Genomic DNA, 22,438 nt, shown 5'->3' on the forward strand with positions numbered 1-22,438 from the left:
CCTAGGAATAAACTTAACCAGGGAGGCAAAACACTTTTACCTTGAAAACTGCAAAACGTTGCTGAAAATAATTAAAGACACAAGTCGGTGGAAAGACATCTTGTGTTCATGGATTGGAAGACTTGATATTGTTACGATACCCATCTTCCCAAAGTGGTCTACATAGTCAGTGTAATTCCCGTCACGATCCCAGTGCTGGGTTTTGAACAGACACCTCTCTTGTCTTATACTTTGGTAGTAGGTAATATTAGGGCCATTTATGATTAAATGGTAAGTTACGCTAGGGAACGGGATATCCTATATCCACTCATTCCCCAGTGGTAACTAATGAGTAGATGGTTGTTTTCTGAAATATCTCAAGTGAACCACATCATATAGAAATTTTTTGAAATTTCTGTCATGTATATACTATCATATCTGAAATAAAAAAATAGCCTGGATTGACTCAATAGCAGAATGGATATAACAGAAGAGCCAGACGTTGAAGACAGATCGTTAGAAATTAGTCACTTTGCAGAATAGAGATTAAGAAGAAAGTAGTACAGCCTCAGGTTCTTATTGGATGATATGAGAAGATCTAACAAATGTGTTCAGAAGAAGAGAAAGAGATTGAGGGAGAAAAAATATTTGAATAAATATTGGCTGAAAACGTCCCAAATTGATGACTGACATAAATTTGTAGATGAAAGAAGCTCAGTGAACCCCAGTCAGGATAAACTCAAAGAAAACTATGCCTTAACGTATAGCAATTAAACTGTGGAAATCCAAAAATAAAGAAAAACATCTTGAAAGTACCTGGGGAAAAAATGATACATAACATACAAAGGAACAGTGATTTGAATAACTCCATATTTCCCATCAGAAACCATGGCAGCCAGAAGACCGTCTTTAAAGTGGACCATCTTTAAAGTACTAAAAGAAAGTAACTGTTAACACAGAATTCTATATGCAGTGGAAATACCCTTCAAGAATGAAGATGAAATAAAGACATTCTCAGGTGAAGAGAATCTGGGTATTTTTAGCTGATCTGTTTTAATGAAATGCCAATGAAAGTTCTTTAGGCTAAAGGGAAATGATAGATGGATTTTGAGTAAGACCAGTCAAAATGGTAAATATCTGGTAAACATAAAAGTCTAATTTTATTCCTCTTATGTTATCCCACTGTCTAAGAGATTTTCAAGGATGTAAATGTAATGGAAATGAGAGCTGTAACATAAAGGCTAACAGGGAGGGAGGGACTCAAAGGGCCTATATGGTTGTAAGGTTTCTACACTTTATTTGGCCTGGTGCAAGATTAGCTCTAAGCAGACTGTGAAAGGTTTGATAAATCTCGATTGATCTATCTATCTGATAATCCCTAGAGGAAGAACCACTAAAAGTCATACAAAAAGATATAGCCAAAAAGTCAATATAAAAATTAAAGCACTGGGGCCGGCCCCATGGCCGAGTGGTTAAGTTCGCGCGCTCCGCTGCGGCGGCCCAGTGTGTCATCGGTTGGAATCTTGGGCACGGACGTGGCACCGCTCATCAAACCACGCTGAGGTGGCATCCCACATGCCACAACTAGAAGGACCCACAACTAAGAATATACAACTATGTATCGGGGGACTTTGGGGAGAAAAAGGAAAAAGAAATAAAAAAAATTAAAGTACTGAATACTAAAAAATTCCCAAATAATGGGGATAGCTGTGGGCAGAACAGGAAACACAGGGAATAAAGAGAAGACACGTAATAAAACAGTAGACCTGAATCTTACCACATCAGTAATTTTATTAAACGTAAGAAGTCACCTGCTAAAAGAGATTGTCAGATTGGATGACAGTATCAGGATGCAACTATGTGTTCTCTAGGAAAAATCCACTTTTAATGTAAAGACATAAATAGAGTAAAAATGTAAGGATGGAAAAATATATACCATGCAGACACTGACTGAAACATGAAAGAGCGACTCCTGCTCCCACCCTAGCACTTCCCATTTCTCTTAGAATCCTTTGTTTTTCTCCGTAGTACTGTCTTTTACCACCTCACATATTGTATTTGTTTATTGTCCCTCCCCCCGTTAGAAGGTCCAATGGGCGAGGACTTCCTGTTAGTCATGGCTGTATCCCCAAGGCCCAGAATAGGCCCTGGCCTGTAGTGTCCTCACAGCAGTATTTGTTGAATGCGTTTGACTGTAGGATTTTTTCCTCCCTCGTGTGTAATGTCTCTTTGAATAGCATTCTGTAGAACGAAGCTGGGGAAGCCTTGGAATAGGACATAATAGGACAGGATCTCTGATTTCAGGTACTTGTGAATAACTGAAGGAAGGGGCCCTAGAGAACAGCTAATCCGTCTTTCTTTATTTGACAGATGAGGAAGTTGAAAGAGTTGTGAAAGTCATATAAAGATGTTTTAGCCACAGGATTTTGTGAACCTTCTGTAGTACTTAGCAGGTTTCACAAAATACTCAAATCAAATAATATCACAAGGAAAGAAATAGAATATGAAAAGACTATCTTGTATCAGAGTATTTTAAAGCTGTCATGTAGGAAGGTCTTCTGAGAAATTGCTAACTGGGATTATAATGCTTATAATATCACATAATATTTATAAAACATTTGTCATAAATTCATAACACTAATACCTTCTTTTTTTTTTAGGAAATTTCTTAGATATGGTGGGTAATTCATAAAAAATCCCTTTCCAAAAAATTATCCTATAGTTAAACTTTATTTTGTGTTATCGAAGTCTGGACTATTAAAAGACATAAAGATATATTCTGGGCATGGGAGTGAAGCAAATGGGAATACAGGTAGACATAAAGCTGAAATAAATAGAAATAAAAGATAGCACATAGGAAATTCCAAATGAAAAGTGTAAATGAAAACATTCTGGAGGAAATGAGGTTTGGAGGCCGTAGTGGGCAGAGTATTAGGAGACAGCTATAGCAAGGGAGAATGATTAGAATGTGATGGCACTCTAGATGGAGTGGTAGAACTTAGAAAAGTAAAAAGAATTGGGTTGGGGGCATGATGTGAGCACAGGCATAGAGGAGTCAGAGAATGTTCTGGTAGTGAGTATCTGATCTTTGATAATAGCATTGATATAGAACAATAATGGTTGATGAACTTAAAAGAGATGTAGTGCAAATTGTGAGAGCGTTTGAATATTAAGTGAAATAGTTTGGACTCTGAGGAAGTCAGAGGCTTTAGAAATCTTTGAGTGGGGCTGACATGCAAAGTAGGGTTTTAAGCATGGTAAGCTCAGTGATGTCCGTTATGGATAGGAGCAGACGGGACTGTTGGGAAGTCCTTTGTGAGGTGATCCTGACCTGTGCTAGGAGAGTAGCAGTGAGAAGCGATTAACCTGAGGGTACTAAGAAATCACAGCAGGACCTGGTGTAGGTGTGAGAAGAGACAAAATAATTCTATTCTTGTATTATCTTTCTGGTATCTGGGAGAATTAGTGGAAATAGGAAATTCTAGCATGAATGCCATTTCATTGTGAAAAGTGAGTTTGGTTTTAGACATAGTAAGTTTGGGATGAGAGAGACATCTGATGATGTCCAGTTAGAGAGGTGGAACTGGATCTCGGAGTTAGGGCTAGAGTTTGGGGAATTGATCCCCACAGAGGTGAGAGTGACGTGACGCGGGTGCATGAAATCTTATGAGTTTCAGAGACTGTAGAATGGTGTAGCCTGAAGAGATGGGTTGCAGAGAACTTTCATGGGCAGAGGAAGAGGCTTTGGTGAAGGGGACTTTGAAAAGTCATGGTCCGAGACGTGGGGGAATCCATGAGAAGAAAGCCAAGGGAGAAAGAATTCATTTAGACTAACATTTGTTCCCCACCCTGGCTCCAAATGCGGTACACCTTTAATGTAAGGACGTGGAAGGTAAAGAACAGTGCAGACATGTAAAAGTATTTACAGCCCCATTAGCCAGAGAAAACTGGTGTAAATATTTTATTATATGTCTTAAATTAATTTATATTTCTTCCTTAATGTGTCTGTGTATTTGTGTATTTATGTTGATACACAGGAGTTGTTTGTTCTTTGCTGTAGATAGTTGGGATAAGTAAGATGAGTCAAAAAGAGTTCAGCTTGTTCGTCCCAGAGCTTATTGCTGATTTAATCTTCTAAATATTTAGTGATGTGGAATTTGTGTTTTATTTTCAAATGACTAATTAGAAAAAGTTTTAGCCCTAATATTCCACTTTTATTCTTCAGATGATTGCAAAAGGGAAGAATGCGTCTGAATTGTTTCCTGCTGTTGTGAAGAATGTGGCCAGTAAAAATATTGAGGTACTGTTTTGATTCCTAATTTTCATGATTCCTTTTGTTGTACAAGAATCATAAACTTTTCAGTTACTTTGAAATGCAACATAAGATATTTAAGTATCACTAGATTTTTATTACAATTAAAATGTCCGTAATCTTAAATAGGTAAAATAGAATAAATAGTGGATATAATCCTAGCTTTGGACTTTTGGTGGATAATGTGACAAGTAAAATTGAGAGTAATTCGCCTGGGTGAATGATGGTAACTTGTTTTGAGTATCTCTAGAGGCCACTTTAGTTGAAATTCTGCTCTAGGCTCTTAATTTTGAGATAGCATATCTCTAGTGAAACAGACCTAAGTTCCCACAGTGTCAGATCAGGGCTTGGACTCAAGTATTATGACTCCAAATCTAGTGCTCTTGCTGGAGCATCACTGCTCTGGTTTATTCTGCCTCAGTACTTCAGGAGGTGAGCAGAAGGCAGAATGTAGCTGGAGCCTTCAGTTACTGCTCCCTGTACAGGCCTGTATATGGAGTTTGAAACAGGACTTCAAGGAAATTTGAGACCAGTGTTGGTAGTGCTGGGTCACATGGACTAATGACTTCTGACAGAATGCAAAAAACAAATATGAGCCAGTATAGGAACCACTGAGTAAGGTGAGTAGGATGAAGAGTTCGATGAAGGGGTCGAGAGATTGATGTGAGCAAGTGGCTTGTATTTCGAAAGAACAGAAGGTAGTAATGAAAGGGATCAACTAGCCACCTCTCTCCTGAGTCTCAGCTTCAGCTGATGTTGGGTAGCAGTTGCTGAGGATACGTTCAGAGGGTTCTGAGGAGATGTGTTGGCTCAGTAGGAAGTAGTGATATCTGCAGGAGAGTGAGAACGCCAGCACGCACGCTTCCTGTTCGCCATTGCTGGCAGCTGAGCCTCAAGGAGGAGGCCTGGCTCTCTTCTGGGAAGTCTGGGAGAAAGAGCAGTCACCACTGAAGAATATTTTCAAGGACCTGGTGACATCTAGGTAGATGTTTTAGGTAGAGGAAAATGGAGTGTAAGGGGTAGAAATTAAGCATATGGGAAAGTTTTTTTATTTATAATCAAGTATTGTTAGTATTATTCTTAAAGCTTTATCTCTTTGTTTTGTTTTTTGATTTGGTAGGTGCCTTTTCTACTTTCAAATAACATCATACCACTTCACATATGCTTTGAAAACCTTACGACAGTAAATTTCCATTTGCCCCCTCCCATCTTTTCCCATGTTATCAGGCATTTTACTTCTAAATGTGCTAAAACACCCTAAATATATAGTTATAATTTTTGCTTTAAAGAGTCATTCATCTTTTTAAAAGATTACAGAAATGTAATTAACATGCCATAAACCTCTCACTTTTAAAGTGTGCAGTTCAGTGATTTGTAGCATGTTCACAGACTTGTACAACCATCACCACCATCTAATTCCACATTTTCATCACCTGAAAAAGAAAACCTACGTTCATTAGCGGTCACTCCCCGTTCCCCCCGTCCTCTGCAACTGCTCGTCTACACTCTCTCTCTATGGATTTGCCTATTCTGGGCATTTCATGTAAGTAGTCATAGAATATGTGGCTTGTGTCTGGCTTCCTTCACTTAGCATAATGTTTTCAGGTTCATTCATGTTGTAGTGTGTATCAGTACTTCATTCCTCTTCATTGCTGAGTAATATTCCATTGTCTGGATATATTGCATTTTGTTTAATCCTTCATCAGTTGATGGACTTTTGAGTTTTTCCCACCTTTCGGCTTTTGTGAATAATACTGCTGTAAACATTTCATACAGGTTTTTGTGTGGACGCATGTGTTGATTTCTCTTGAGTATGTACCTTGGAGTGATATTGCTGGGTCATGTGGTAACTCTGTTTAACTTTGAGGAACTGTCAAACTGTTTTCCCTAGCAGCTGGACCATTTTACAATTCCATCAGCAGTGAATGTGAGTTCTACTTCCTCCACATTCTCACCAACGTTTGCTCTTTTCCTTTATTAAAAAAATTGTTGTCTGTCTTTTAGATTATAGCCATCCTCAAGGGTGTGAAGTGGCATCTCATTACCACTTTTGAAATTTTGCTTTATGTTTCCCTAATAAGAAATTGTTGAGCATCTATTGGCCAGTTCTGCATCTTCTTGGGGAAAAAAGTCTATTCAGATCCTGTTCCCATTTTGTAATTGGGTTGTTTGTTTTTTTATTGTTGATTTGTGAGAATTCTTTATGTATCCTGAACACTTGTTTATCTGATGTGTGATTTGCACATATTTTCTGCCATCCTGTGGGTTATCTTCATTTTCTGGATAGTTTCCTTTGAAGCACATGTTTTTAATTTTGACAAATTCCAGTTTATCTATTTTTTTCTTTGTTTCCTTATGCTTTTGATGTCATATCTAGGAAACTGATGCTTAGTCCAAGGTCATGAGGATTTATTGGGTTTTTCCTAAGTCTTATAGTTTTAACTTTTGTGTATAGGATCATGATTCATTTTGAGTTAATTTTTGTGTATGATGTCTCCGTGCAACTATTCATCTGCTTTGTGTCACTGTACTTTTGTCATTTCTAGAATTTCTTATAAATTGAGTTATTCAGTATGGAATCTCTTGTGTTTGGCTTCTTTTACTTAGGAAATTGAGATTCATCTATGCTGTTTTGTGTATTCACATTTTGTTCCTTTTTTTGCTATAATTTGGATATTTCACAACTTTTTGTGTGTGTGTGAGGAAGATTGGCCCTGAGCTAACATCTGTTGCCAGTCTTCCTCTTTTTACATGAGCAGGATTGTTGCTGAGCTAACATTTGTGCCAGTCTTCCTCCATTTTATATGTGGGATGCTGCCACAGCATGGGTTGATGAGCAGCATGTAGGTCTGCACCCGGGATCCGAACCTGCAAATCCCAGGCCTCCAAAGCAGAGTGCGTTAACTTAACCACTACACCACTGGGCTGGCCCCTACAATTTTTTAATTTGCCAGTTGAAATACACTTGGATTGAATAAAATGCTATGTGTGGGCAGATATTTTATTTTTTGGAGGGTAAATGTTTAGGAATAGATTCGTTGCATTGTCTGGGAAGTATATGTTTAACTTTTAGAAAATAATGGTGTATAGTTTTTCAGAGCAGCTGTAGCATTTGTATTCCCACCAGCAACGTATGGGAGAGCCAGCTGGTTTGCACCCCTTCCAACACCTGATCTCATTAGACTTTTTAGCTTTAGCCATTTTGGTGGGTGTGAAGTGGTATTTCATTGTGCCTGTAGTTGCGTTTCCCTGCTATTTAGTGATGTGAGTCTTTCTAGCCAGTCATCAAGTATGAAGATGGTCTTGGTGGACCCCTAGCACAGGGCTTTTTAGATTTTCTATTTCTTCTTGGATCTATTTTGGTAATTTTTTATTCAGGAAATTTATCCATTTCATCTAGGTTGTGAGTTTATTGGCATAAAGTTGTTAATATCCTCTCAGTATCCTTTTGCTGTCTGTAGCTTCTGCTGTGATGTTTCCTCTTATTCCTGGTATTGGTAATTTTTGTCTTCTCTTTTGCATTTTTTTTAAGTGTTGGCTGTATACATTCTAAACTTTTTACAGTACAGTTATATTTAATATTGCACCTCTTCACATAAAGTATAGAAATCTTGCAACTACGTACATTCATATTGCTCCTGTCTTTTATGTTTTAGTGATTATATGTCAGATTAAAAACATCGTAAGACAATGTAATTTTTGCTTTTTAAATATTTGTGATTTATGAAGAAAGTCAGAGAAAACAGTGTTTTTATTTATTCAGATGTTTCCTGTTTCCAGGCTTCTCTCTGTAGCCTGAGGACGCAGGTTCCTGTTGGTGTGATGTCCTCCTGCCTTCGCACCCTGCGTTGGCTTTTCTGCAGTGCAGGTGTGCTGCGGCTGGGTTTCCTGACTGTCGTTTATCTGAAAGTGCTTCCGTTTTACCTCCGTTCCTGAAGGATTGTTTCATTGCTCATGGAATTCCATGTTACTAGTTTTTGTCTTTAATGCTTTAAAGACTCTTGCATCCTCCATAATTTCCTGTGTTGTGTCCCTGTGAATTGGATCAATACCCCTTATGTAATTTATCATTTTTCTCTTGATACATTCATATTTTACTCTTTATCTTTTACGTTCACTTGTCTTGGTTTGAGCTTTGTGTTCATTTGGCTTGGGGTTCGTTGAGCATCTTCCATGAATTTTTGTCTTTGATCAAAATTAGGGAATTTTTGGCCATTATTTCTTCAGATAATTTTTTGCTCCATTCTCTTCTCTTTCTGGTATTGAAATTCCATATGTTGTGTTGTTTGATATTATCTAACAGTGTATGAAGCCTTTTTTGTCTTTTTATGTCTTTTTTTGTATTCCTCACATTCAGTAATTTTTATTCATCAATTTTCAAGTTCACCTACTCATTCTTCCATCATTTCCATTTGATTGTTAAGTACACTCAGTGACTGTTTTATTTTAGAATTGTATTTTTTCATTTTAGAATTTCAGTTTCTTTCTTTTTTATCCTGTTTCTTTGGTGACATTTCCTATATTCTTTATTAATTGAGAGCATGTTTTCTTTTACTTAATTAAGAAGAAGTGTAATATCAGCTCTGAAATCCTTGTCTGCTAGTTCTACCACCTTGTTTATCTCAGGCTTGGGTTCAGTCGATTTTCTTTTCTGTGTGTATGTGTTCTCTTTTCTTAGTTTTTCATATTTGGATAATTTTGAGTTGTATTTTGACATTCTGTTAAATCTTGGAGATTCTGTATTCTTTTATTTTTACTCCACAGGTGGTGTTTTTGAAGGCAGTCATCTTGACTGGGTTAAATTGCAGATTCTGTTTCTTAGGCAGCAGCTTCAGTCTGGTTTCATAGTTTTTCTCTTTTGCTGCGCTACCTGAAGTCTGTTCTGCACTTGCGTAGTTCAGGAGTCAGAGAGGGGGTTGAGATACTTGAGAAGCCCGTCTCCAGCTCTCTCCCTTCTGGGGTTCTCCTACTTTCTTCAGTGGCTGTGGTTGTCCTGGGCTCAGTTTTTTGGTTCCTTCGGCCAGAGAAATTGGTTTGTCCATCAGTGCCTTCCCTTGCACTTCATCCAGCATTCACTTAGTCTCAGCAGAAAGCCATGGAAGTGCGAACTTGCTTTACACAGTGCACTTTCTTACCATCTTTGGGTGTATACTCCTAACCGTTCTGTCTGCTGCTGTCTCATCACCGGGGCCTTCAGGGCTTTTTGTAATATCGCCAGGATTTTTAGTTTTCTGGTAGGATTTTATTCCAAAATTACCAGAAGTCCACTTATGTATTAAAGAGATGTAAAAATGAGCTGCCCCAACTAAAATCTTTTATATGTTCTCTCATGTTTACTATTTCTGGCCTTCTTGATTCCTTTGTGTAAGTGCAAATTTCAAATTTGATATCATTTTCCTTATGATTAGAGGACTTTCTTTAACATTTCTTATTTTAGTGGTAATGAATTCTCTCAACTTTTGTTTTAAAAAGTGTTTGTTTTGCCTACAGTTTGAAAACGTGTTTGCCTGGTGACATTTACAGCTCTAAGTTTACAGTCTCTTCCATTCAGTGTTTAAAAAATGTTTTCTTGTTTTTTGGCCTGCATGGTTTCTTATGACAGGTCTTCTGTCATTCCTATCCTGTTTCTCTGTGTATAATGTGTCTTTATTTCCTCTGGTTGGTTTTAAGATTTTCTCCTTAGCACTGGTTTTAAATTTTATTGTGATATGCCTTGACGTATTTTTCTTCCTATTTATTCTGCTTGGGGTTTGTTGAGCTTCTTACATTTGTGGGTTTATGGTTTTCTTAAAATTCAGAAAAATTTTACCTATTACTTTTTAAAAAATATATTTTCTCCCTCCTCTCCCCTTCTGACAGTTCTAGTACACATGCAGTAGATTAATTGATACTGTTCTACCAGTCACTGATGCTGTGGTCACTTTTCTCCCAGTCTTTTCTCTCTGAGCTTTATTTTGATAGTTTCTACTGCTATATACTCAAGTTAACTGATCTTTTCCTTTATAGTGTCTAACTGTTGTTAATCCCTTCCAGTGTATTTTTCTTATCCGCTATTATATTTTTCATCTCTAGATGTTTCATTAGGTCCTTTTTATATCTTCCAGTTCTCTCCTCAACAAAGTCATATTTTTGTCTACCTTCCTGCGCTTGAGGAGCATATTTATAATAGTTTTCCTGTCCTTCCACTAGTTCCATCATTTCTGTCATTTTGAGTGTTTTCTATAGATTGATTTTTCTCATGGTTGTGAGTCATATTTTCCTGACTTTTTTTATATCCCTAGCAAATTTTGATTGGCTATTGAACGTTGTGAAATTTATGTTGTTGGTTGCTGGACTTTGTTGTATTCTTATTTTTTTGGTGAGGAAGATTGACCCTGACCTAACATCCATTGCCAGTCTTCCTCTTTTTGTTGGAGCAAATTGCCCCTGAGCTAACATCTGTGCCAGTCTTCCTCTGTTTTATATGTGGGATGCCACCATGCCTTGATGAGTGGTGTGTGGGTCCACTCTTGGGATCTGAACCTGTGAACCCCTGGGCTGCTCAAGTGGAGCATGCAAACTTAACCATTATGCCACGAGGCCAGCCCCATGTTGTATTTTTAAATTGAATTGGGTTTCTTTAAGTTATATGAAATCATTTGAGTCTTTCAAAGCAGCTTTTAAGCTTTATTGTGGGGATATAGAGACATTTTTAGTTTATATTAATTTACCACTCCTAAGGGGACGCCCTTTGTAGGATTCTACTCCATGATCCACGTATATTTATGAGATATTTTCTCTGACTGGTGGGAACTTGAACTCTTCCGAGCTTTTTGTGATCTTTGAGATCTGCTCTGCCTACCTTTCTCGAGTTTATTTGTATCTGGCCTTAGGTAGTTTCATCTTGCTCATGTGCATGTCAGTGCTTAGCCTGAGACTTGCTGGCCCCCCTCTCCAGGGTGCGTGCTCTCTCTCCTTCTCTATCTCTGTGAAGTTCCCTCTTCCCTGTTACTCTGCTCTGCGAATTGTAGCGACCTTGGCCTCTGTGAACTTTGACCTCTGTCTCCTTGGCATAGTGAGTCTTCTGGATTCTGTTTGAGTTGCCTCCCTTGCCCTGGTAGCTTCACCCTCAATTGTAGGGCTCACCTTGATTTTTGTTCCTCTCTTGGGATTCACGGCACTGTGCTGCCTGTTTTCCAACATATGAAAACTATTGTTGCATTTTTTTCCCCTAGTTTTCTGTTTGGTTAAGGTAGGAGGGTAAATCAGATCTCTCAGTTACTATTATTTTTAAATTATAGCTTTATATCAAAATCTGTAACTTTTTAAAGCTTTAAAGGATGTGGAATGTTATTGATCAAATAAAAACATTGGTCCCAATTTTCCCTACTTTCCATGAAGAATTTTCACTTTGGAACTGCTGAGGTACTTAAAAATTCCCTGCTGCTTCTCCAGCCTCCACCTCAGAGTCCCGCAGCGGTGCCTCACGGTGCGTTACAGCCAGGCATACCGAGGGAGCCGCAGAGCGTTGGCGGTTTTACAGTCAGTGCTGAAGTGTTTTTAGTTTTAAAAACAAGGCACTTTCGAATAAAAAGATTGCATAGATACAGGAAAAAATAGAGTGAATAAAATAGCCATGTCCTGAGAATGGCAGTAGAATTTTTTGTTTAAGTAGGGTGGTAAGATCAGCCAGGTCGCACTTCAGTTGTGTACTACAGACACAAAGTTGAAGTGAAGTAGACGCTTAGCTGTTATTTTAACACTGTGGCAGTGGATGGTTGCTATTATGTCTCTAATAGAAAGCAACTTAGCAATTTATCTTACTTCATGTAAGTTAAATTAGTAGTTTAAATAAAAATCTAGAAAAGCAAAGGTGAAGTATATATTATACAATTTCTAGAGTACACATTTCCATATATAAAAAGAATTATCTTCCAGTTCCTATTATTTTCCCATTATTAGAATAATTGATGTTATAGGATTTTAAAGATATGTACTTTAAACCACTTTTTAGATACGTTGTTGAGTATGTTTCATTTTTTCTATTAGTAAGTACATTAAATATTTCAGATAGGTGAATTTTGCTGCCAAAGTGAATAGCCATCGTAAAATCAGTTTCACTAATTTGGGTAAGTTAAAATAAAAACTCTTGTATACTTGCTGCCAATTTAAGAACTAGATTGAATTTATTTAATATTAGACTTGATAATATTAGACTAGACTTAAATGGCTCTAGAATTAACTGTTAAATTAACTCTAGACTTAAATAGCTTGATAAACCATTCTTTCTTTCCAAGATTCCAATTAATGGGAGAAATCTAGACTGAACACATAAACTGATAGTATTTGGAAATTTTACTCATGATTAAGTTAGTAGATGCTTGTTAAGCACTGTTGATGTGCTTGTTACCATGTCTAATTCTGAATTGATAATTTCAGGAGTTAAACAGATTCCCTTTGATGTGTTATGGCCATGCTATCTGAGCGTCTAATCTGATGTGTACCTTAGTTTTATGGCCTTTGATATAAGAAGGTCCAAATATCTGAAAAAAAATCAAGATTTGACTTAGAGAAATTGTGAGATGTGGGGAGAATTTGTCTTAGTGTTATCAGGAGTAGAGTCTCTCAGCAGCAACAATAATTGCTAACAATAAAAAAATGCCATCTAGGGGCCGACCCCGTGGCCCAGCGGTTAAGTTCCCGTGCTCCACTGTGGTGGCCCAGGGTTTCACTGGTTTGGGTCCTGGGCGTGGACATGGCACCGCTCATCAGGCCACGTTGAGGCAGTATCCCACATGCCACAACTGGAAGGACCCACAACTAAAATATACAACTATGTACCGGGGGTTTTGGGGAGAAAAAGGAAAAATAAAATCTTAAAAAGAAAAAGCCATCTGTGCTAGGTTGTTAGCGCCTTAGATATATCAGCTCATTTCATCCTCAAATACCTCTGAGGTTGGTTCTGTTCCCTTTTTTATATATGAGGACAGGGTAGCAGAAAGGTTAAATTATCTGACTAAGGTCACACAGGTAGTATATAGCAGAGTCAGAATCCAAAGCCAGGTAGGTTGGTCTCAGAACCCATCTTACACCCTTCCCCTTTTAGAGCCATCCTTCCTGTCTGATGATTCCTTCTTCCTCTTTCCACCTTAGTATCTTTGACCCTTATCATCAACATCTGGAATTAACTCCTCTTGGGGAAGTATCTGACATTGTTAGATGTGGGTAGAAAGGACCAAGTCCTTAGAAACTGGTAGTAAATTAGCTAGTTCCCTTTAGAGTTCTAAGTAGTCTTGTTGTTGTAAACAGACAATTCTGTACTGTTTTTTTCATTCAAAGCTGTTTGTATTGTTCCGATTGTTACAATAGTAGAACTTTCTATTTGTTCATCTTTTTCCTTTACACTCAGATTCTGGTATGCTCCCTAATGTTCTGCAACAAAAATGTCACTATAAACATAATTATTGGTCTGTTTGTTTGGGTTTCTTTTGTTCTTGAAATACCTTGTTAGTTTCTTGAAACATGCTTTATCTTCTAATATTGTGGGAAGACTGACATAAGCTTCTTAAAGTTTATGTTCAGAGAATTGATTGATGTTTCGTTGTTATGAAGTGCAAAATTTCGTTTTTACCAGTACATGCTACCTTAGACACAGTTGAGCTGTACATCATCTGCCATTCGATGTCACATAATACCAAAAGTACCTAGTAAGCAATCAGTGGTTATAGTACAAAAATAATCAAAGGTTTAGTCAATAACTCATGAAGTTTGATGTACTGGTATTGATAAACTAATTAAACAGATCTGCCTGTGTTCTCCCAACCTACTGGGGCTCTGCTCTGATTAGCTTTACAGAGAGGAGTGTTGTAACATTGAATGAAAGTAACTGATCGGAGGATGGTGTAGTCACGGAGCTTTAAGTACTCCCATTTCTAGTCACAGAATGGTTTCAGGGAAAGTAGGCTTTCTCTGCACACCTGCAGCCAGTCAGTGCATAGGCCTCTTGTGGTCAATATTGATTGATTCTTATAACAGAACTAGAACAAATTTAGTGTTTTGCAACCTTCTGTGATTTAATATTGTTATGCTTTTTGCTATAACAGTCACAAAAATCCTTCTCGAATAGTGAGTAATTATAGCAATGCCTGCTAGCTCAGCTGTGGTTCAGAATGTTTCAGTGTCGACAGTATAAACCCCTGGATATATTCTGGAGTTCATTATTCAGCTTGAAAAGTTGGCTGTACAGTTACTTGTTAAATAAAGATGTTGCTGAGAAATAAATCACAAGAAGATGAGGGGATGGGTGTCCTCTAGGCCAGTCTTCTTTCCAAACTTTCCAGAGAACTGTCGACTGAGACCTGAATATAATTAATAGGGAGAAAGAATATTTTAAATGAGTAATTAAAAAAAAATCCTCACAAGGTAAAGACTTTGCAGGCAATCTTCTTAATATCTATCATTTCCTCATAGTATATTGGTATCCTTCTAGACGTCTGTTTGATGAATTATAAGCATTGGTGGTAAGTTCGATCCTAAATATAGCAATCTAATGGGAAATGTCTTAATTTTTCTCCCTCTACCATTGGGCTGTGATATTTCATTCAGCTGATAGTTATTGAGCTCTTACTGTATGCCAGGCAATATGATAGGTCCTGGGAATATACGGATGAATAAGGAATGTTTCTTGTACTGAATGACCTCATGTTTAGCCCAAGGATTTGAGAAATATCTTACTTAAATACATCTTGTGTGTTGATTTGATATATTGAAATTGCCATAAATCAGTTCACTAACAAGTGTTAATTGCTTTTTGGCACTGTTGTAAGCTTAGGAACTTTAAAGTCTGGTTGGGGAGAAACTCATTTATATCTCAAACAATTAGATAAGTGCTTCTTAAACTGTAATTTAAGAATTTTAAAAATTTGTATTTCCATTTAAATATAATCTAAAACATTGGGTATGTTTTGGATCATTTGGTTGTCATCTTAATATACTAGTATCACATAATTTTGGAACTCATTTGTGTTCTGTGTAAGATCGCTTGGTTCTAAGAGATGGTTTAAAGAGTCCGTGGACTTTCAGGGGCCTAAGTGGTTGACCTGATCTGCAGGTGCCGGCTACTGGGTGAGACTGCTGTAGATTGATGGGTGCTCGGAGGTGTGTTTTTTGGAGAGAGTTTGTTCTTGATTGGCTAACATTTAGAAGCAAGGGGCTGTCGCAGATTGGTTGAATTGCAAAAGCTTGTTCATTTAGTTTAGCTGAGTTTTTGTTGATCTGTTGAACAGGTGTAAAGTAGTCTGGTGCCTGTATGTGGCAAGTGCCACAGAAAAAGCTGTCTTCCTTGGAATGTGGGAACTTAAAAATATTTTCAGTTGGAGATTTTTTTTATAATGAAGAAGTTTAAAGTACTTTTATAATCAGAGAAAGCACTATTATTTTGTGTTAGAGGACATCTGGAAAGATGAGATGAGAAAGTGAAGGTTACTGGTTAAAACCAACACCCACAGATAGTCACTGTTAACATTTTCATATGTAGGTTTCTCAGCTTTTGTGCTTACCTGGTTTGAACCCTGGTTCCTCATTTAATAGATGTGCTGTCTTGATCGAGTTACTTAACCTCTCTGTGCTTCAGTTTCGTCACCTGTACAATAGGAATAATAATACCTGTTCGTTGAGTCGTGACTATAAAATGAATTAACCTGAGTAAAACATTCAGGATAGCACCTGGCACATAGTTAGTGCAATATATGACTATCTGCTATTGTTACCATATTATGTCCATTCTAAGACATTTATTTTCTATTTTAAAGTTTCTGCAGTTGGGACTTATCCTCACAATTGGTGGTGACTTATAATTGGCAGGGATTTTTGTTCCTTTCTATGTGTTTCATAAAATAATGGTACATCTTACATTTGATGGTGGTCTTAGATCGAAAAAATACAATATGTGGGTATCGCTTTTTATTAATACAGAAGTGAAATTATACAATGCATACTATTTAGCACCTTTAAAATTTTTACAAGGACATATTTTCAATGTGAACTATAGATTTACTTGATTCTATATAGTGACTGCATACTATAATGTAATATGAATGTACTGTAATTTATTTAACTGTTCATGTATTTATGGACATTTTATTCTTTCATTTTTGCTTTTGTGGAAGATTTTGACTGGTAGAACTTGGGGCAAATTAGGGCGATAACCTGAGTGGAGATTGAGACCAAAAATGCAAGTGAAATTTGGGGACTGTTCCTATGTGACTAGAAAGGAAGTTTGGGTCAGATTATGGGCTGTATTGAGTACTGAATTAAGGATTTTAGATTTTGTGGATCCATTTAACACTAAAGAGTAATTGTAAATCAGTTTTTTGTTACTTTCACCTGTAACGCTATCCATATAGTATAGAAGAATGGATTGATATCAACTTAAAATGGTATGTTTGGTATTTTTATTAATAGTGATGAAGATGTACAAGGTATGCTTATGAAATTTTTACTTGTGTTCATGAAATTGTGAAGAAAAGCAAGATAGGTTGGATTATAAATTAAGGTCTAAGATTATCTTAAGAGGGTGCCTTGATGGGGTGAATTTAAGTTGTTGAAAATTTCTATAGGTAAATGTAAGGTCTTGCCCTTCTTTTAAAAGAGAAAAAATCCTCACCGGGGCAATTACTCAAGTATGGCTGGGTTTGGTCAGTACTAGTACATTTGGGGAAGGTGTATTGTTAATTATAACAATAATTGTAAGAATTAGTTGTATCAGTGGAAGTGCCTCATCTAGAACAAAGTCTTAAGTTTATTCTGCTTAGACTTCATTTGTAGTTTGGAGTGCCACGTTGAGAGAAATATAGACAAATTGGAGTGAGTTCAGAAGGGAGCACGCAGGGTGGTGAAGGACTCAAAGCTGTGCCATGTTGAGGGACATTGGAGTGCGAGGCAGTGAGGCCGTGGCACTGTCATTGAGTCCATGCTGGCTTGCTAGCACTATTTTTCCTTTCCATCATCTGTTCCAGCTACTTCTCATATCTTCTGCTCTTTGAACATTCCTTAAACTTTTAGGTATGTATGTACTGATATATAGTAAAATTAATCAGGCAGTGGCATCCAAAGGTAATTGAGAAGGAAGACAAGCCATGAGCAGTACCAGAAGGAAGCAGTGGATGAATTTCTAATTCTAGAATTTCAAATTCTAATTTTCATTTAATTTTTCTTTTCCTTATAATTTTGTTATAAACTTAGTGATTAAATTGCTTTTAAAAACAGCTTTCAGAATACACTTCGAGCCTTTTGTAATTTTTATTATGTTAAATTGATATTTTGTCACACATTGTTCTTGCTGGGCTGAAAATATCCTGTCCTGTATACTGGACGTGAATATTACCGTAGATGCAGAGATGGGGCTCCAGCACTTCTGGACAGATGAGGGAACATGGGCTCCCCCACCATATACTTGGAGGACACAGCCCACGTTCTTTCTATTATGTGTATCCTTCATTTTGAAAATACTTTTGCAATTAAGTTAATATTTGACTATTTTTGTATGAGTTTCACTTAGAGACTTTTTATTCCCTTTGAGAGGAAGGACATATTGGTAAGATGTTGCTATTGCAGAGTGATTATTAAAATGCTTACTTCACAAGCTTTTTCTGTTGCCCTTCATTATCCTACAATATATTATCTTTATTTTACAGGCTAAGCTATGACCAGGTTCAGGTATTTACTTTGGGAAAACTGAGAGTGGATTTTGGTGTAGAAAACATTGAATTTTTAATTTTCACTCTGGCTAGGATTAAATGATTTTTTTTTTAACAGATCAAGAAATTAGTATATGTTTACCTGGTCCGATACGCTGAAGAACAGCAGGATCTGGCACTCCTGTCCATAAGCACTTTCCAGCGAGCTCTGAAGGTAAGTAATAGAGTGAGCAGGAAATAGCTGCAAGGTCCCTACACAGTTGAAGGTGTTTCGTTTAAAGAAGTGGAGCAATAATCCACTACATGACACAGTAGTGTTTTGAAAGAGTTAAAAAGCCTCTCATGGTGCCTATTCAGTACCCTTAGAAAATAATTTCTGTACCCAATTGGACCTTGCCCTGTATGGATTAGTTTCTATATGTTCCTTTATGTTCAATATAATCATTATCATGCATCAAAAAACTCATCATTATACCGACTAGTTTTTGAAAGTGTGCAAAGAGGGAACATGACTTTTGTAAAGATGAAATTTATGACCTGAAGCATTTTATTATTATTAAACTAAAACCCCAGCATGTTTAGTAATAAATGATCAACTAGAAGTATAACCATTACTTTTCTTGTTAAAACATTATTCAGAGAAATAAGCGTTTATTTAATTCTTTTTCCTTACCCATTTCCATATACTGGTTGTTTGTTTTAAATTAAGTAGCTTTTGTTTGCTACTGTTATATTGCACCCTATATGCACCTATTAACTGTATCATAAAAATTCTTTGAAATATTGTAAATTGAAATCTTGATGAATATTTTTGCACTGTTTTTAGGACCCAAATCAACTAATCCGTGCAAGTGCTTTGCGAGTTCTGTCGAGTATTAGAGTGCCGATTATTGTGCCTATTATGATGCTCGCTATTAAGGAAGCTGCTGCTGATCTGTCACCATACGTTAGGAAGAATGCGGCCCATGCAATACAGAAACTCTACAGGTGAGTGCCTTGTTAGTAACACCGAAGAGCTCTGATGTGACGTGGAATGTTAGGGCATGTGAAATCTGATTTTGTTAGCTCTTACCATTAGTCTGTCCTTATACTAAACCCAGTGACTGTGGCCACCACCCCCCCCCCCCCAATCCCCGGAACGTTCTTTAGACATCTTTAATTTTGTTTTGGTTGTAGAGTTTTTACTTGTAAGCCTATTAGGACCTGTGATAATTTATAGATTTTTATAACCTAAAGATAATCAGAATTTGAATTCTCATTTATGTAATCTCTCTCTCATGTACACATACACATATATTGTTAGAAAATTGAGATTTTTTTCTGTTTATTGTAGGATAGAAACTTAAGTGGTTATTCTTTTAACTCACTTTGTTTTCTCTTCTTCCTTCTTTGGTCCTGCTATTCCCTTCCTTGTCTGATTCTTTTGTGGAGCTATTTTATTAAATAATTTTTTAAATACTGATTTTTAAATAAAGCACCATACCACATTTGTAAGATATTTATTAAAATATCATATGATGCCTTGATCTATGTGGAAAACATATTGCTTAAATAAAAGAATTATTATCTGTAATAATTTGGTATTATTTTCTGTTACTGTTTATTCTACTCCCCAAACTTTCATTAAGATCATTTTGTGTTTCTGGTGTTGTTTTATGTATGTATGAAAATGGTAAAGATGGATTATCATATATTTGAGGAAAAAAATTAACTGTATGCCACATAATTAAAGGCAATTTGTAATTGAATAAGATGTTGGTATATGATGTATCTGTGTATACAAAGGCACGCTAACAATGCCTTCGGTAGGATAGGGCTCAGATTATCATAGAGGGTTTCATTATGTAAAGATGTAATGAAAAGGGATTACTTAGGAAAGATTGCTCGGAGAAGGGATCCTGGAGCTGGAATTTGAAAGAATTCAAAGGTTTGGATGTTCAGATAATTATAATGGTTAATAATAAACTTAAATAATGTTTGTAAACAATAACTCATTTTCTTAGGTCAACTGTCAGACAAAGTTACACCATGCTTCTCACTCTTTATCTTTTCTTCTTGTAAACCTGCAGAATAAGATCCAAGCCCACTGTGACAGTTTGAAAGTCCATCCACTGGGCTCCGTTTTACCTCGCGAGCCTCAGCTCTCACTCTCCTTTCTTTGAACTCACAGTCCAGTAGTTCTCTACGTAAAATGTTTTTGTCTCATTACCACATGTTGTTCCTACTTTGGTCTCTACCTAGAAAATTTCCTCTTTTCTCCAGCTCTAAAGTCAAGTTGTTTAAAATTCATCTGAGATGTCACTTCCTATAAGAAATCCTCCTCAACCCTCCTGCCTCCATTGGTGCCCTTCCTCGTTGTGCTCATAATCCCTTATACATGTTTCTGTTGTGCGGGGTGATTATGTTTGGGGCCATCTTTACTAGATTCTGTCTTATCTTTGTATACTCGTTGTTTAGCTTCTCAGTAAATGAACAACAATTGAATTCTGTGCCAGGAAGAAATTATATTGTTATCAGTATTTCAGTGCTTAGAGCTGCTATTAAGATGCGTTTCTCAATTCTGTACATATGTAAGCCTTTGCTTATATTTCTTGGTTTTAGGTTTATGTAATGTGTATCCATCCCTGTGTATCCATCAGGGAACTAGAATGATATAAAATTTTTATTTGGAAATTCTGTGTATTTGTTTTTGACAATTATATATCCATAGTCAAAAGTGATTGCTGTCCTGTTATTTTTTCCCATAGTTAAAAAAAGCGGTGGTGGTTTATCTACTTGGAATTGCTTTCTAAAGCTTTTCCAACTTTTTTTTAGAAGTGAACTTGTTCTTTAAATACTTTCTTAATGGCATTGGTATCTGGGTTTAATTAATATGAATAACTTTAGAAAGAAAGATTAGGATACATTTGGGAGAAAAACCATCCAATGTTACTTTAAATTTGTTTTTTTTGGTTTCTATCTTTATATAATTCTTTATATAATTCTCTCCCTCCCCCCTTTTAAAATTTCTCAATGTTCTTGAAATGATTAACTTCTTCTAAAGTTAGAATTAAAGGAAAAAAATTTAGTGTAAGTTTTCTTGTTATGTTTTAGCCTTGATCCAGAGCAGAAGGAAATGTTAATTGAAGTAATTGAAAAACTTCTGAAGGATAAAAGCATAGTAAGTAATATCTTTTCATGTCAAAGTAAATTGTGCTTTATTTACATACTGTCGTTTTACCATTGTATACAAATTTGGTATAATTATTCTTACTGATTTTGAAATGATGTAACTATTAATGGAGCTCGTTAAAATCCTTGAAGAATAAAAATGTCCTTGTAAAGTGAAGGATTGCATTTAGAATTTTAGTTTGTTGCATGTTTCTTCATCAGAGTCTGATGAAGAGCAAGTTGGGAAAAAAAATCCTTTCTTTAATCTGTGGCTAAATTGTTGACTACATTTGGTGCCTAAGTTTTTATTTCAAGCATTGATTTATTAGGATTTTTAAAGGCTGAATTACCTGGAAACAAATAATTGTTTTAAAATGAAGATTAAAGAGATATTGAAAAATTAGAAGAGTGTGTTTTATTATTATAAATGTGTTTCTTAAAAAAAATACTAAAACATTCATATTTACAAGGCTTTTGTTGTCTGGTAAGAATGACATGGCTAACATGAGTCATCTTTTGGGAATGTATGTGTCTCCTCTTACCTTCTCCACTCCCATTCTTTGTGTGTAGCGGTAATGAGACCTAGGAATAGTAATGGCCCATGGGCTCTGTGAGCAGCTCTTTGGACAAGCTGGTGTAATGATATCTTTGATGGAGGCTTCTGTGCTCACCTGCATGGTTCAAAACCATTGAGGAAAAGGATTCCAGCTCATTGTAGGATGATATCACCTGGGAGCATGTAATATCTGTGTATAGCAGCTTTCGAATACAGTAGCCACTAGCCCCATACAGCCATTGTTGTATGTTTAGCATATGGTCTATACTGGAGAATGTTCAGTGTGCACTTGAGAGAAATGTGTATTCTGCTGTTGCTGGATGGAGTATTCTGTAGTCATCTGTCAGGTCTAATTGGTTCACGGTATTGTTCAAGTCTTCTGTTTTTTTGTTGATCTTCTGCCTGGTGGTTCTATCCGTTATTGAAAGTGGAGTATTGAAGTCTCCTACTGTTATTGTAGAGCTGTCTATTTCTCCCTTTAATTCCGTCAGTGTTTACTTTATATAGTTAGGAGCTCTGATGTTTAGTGCCTATATGTTTATAATTGTTCTTATCTTCCTTTTTTCATTATAAAATGTCCCTCTATCTCTAATAATGCTTTTTGTTTTAAAGTCTCTTTTGTCCAATATAAGGGCAGTCACTCCAGCTTTCTAATGGTTGCTGTTTACATTAATATATTGTTTTCCTTGCTTTTACTCTCAATCTGTTGGTATTTTTTAATCTGTGTCTCTTGTAGACAGCATATAGTTGGATCTTGTTTTTTAA

At 36.5% G+C, this 22,438-nt stretch overlaps 1 protein-coding gene across 9 annotated transcripts in view; it reads left to right on the forward strand.

Moving 5' to 3' along the window:
• Nucleotides 1–22,438, forward strand: part of AP3B1 (adaptor related protein complex 3 subunit beta 1) — a 227,528-nt gene that overhangs the window by 39,132 nt on the left and 165,958 nt on the right. For all 9 annotated transcript variants that reach the window (XR_011525709.1, XR_011525711.1, XR_011525710.1 and 6 more), the window contains exons 3-6: nucleotides 4,205–4,279; nucleotides 18,086–18,181; nucleotides 18,794–18,954; nucleotides 21,061–21,127. Coding sequence is in view for 6 of the 9 variants with exons in the window: in XM_008516552.2 (XP_008514774.1) it covers nucleotides 4,205–4,279; nucleotides 18,086–18,181; nucleotides 18,794–18,954; nucleotides 21,061–21,127 (399 nt within the window). In the remaining 3 variants the exon portion in view is untranslated. The remainder of the gene's footprint in view (nucleotides 1–4,204; nucleotides 4,280–18,085; nucleotides 18,182–18,793; nucleotides 18,955–21,060; nucleotides 21,128–22,438) is intronic.

This window comes from Equus przewalskii, chromosome 13 (genome assembly GCF_037783145.1).
Source record: "Equus przewalskii isolate Varuska chromosome 13, EquPr2, whole genome shotgun sequence".
Classification (NCBI taxonomy): domain Eukaryota; kingdom Metazoa; phylum Chordata; class Mammalia; order Perissodactyla; family Equidae; genus Equus; species Equus przewalskii.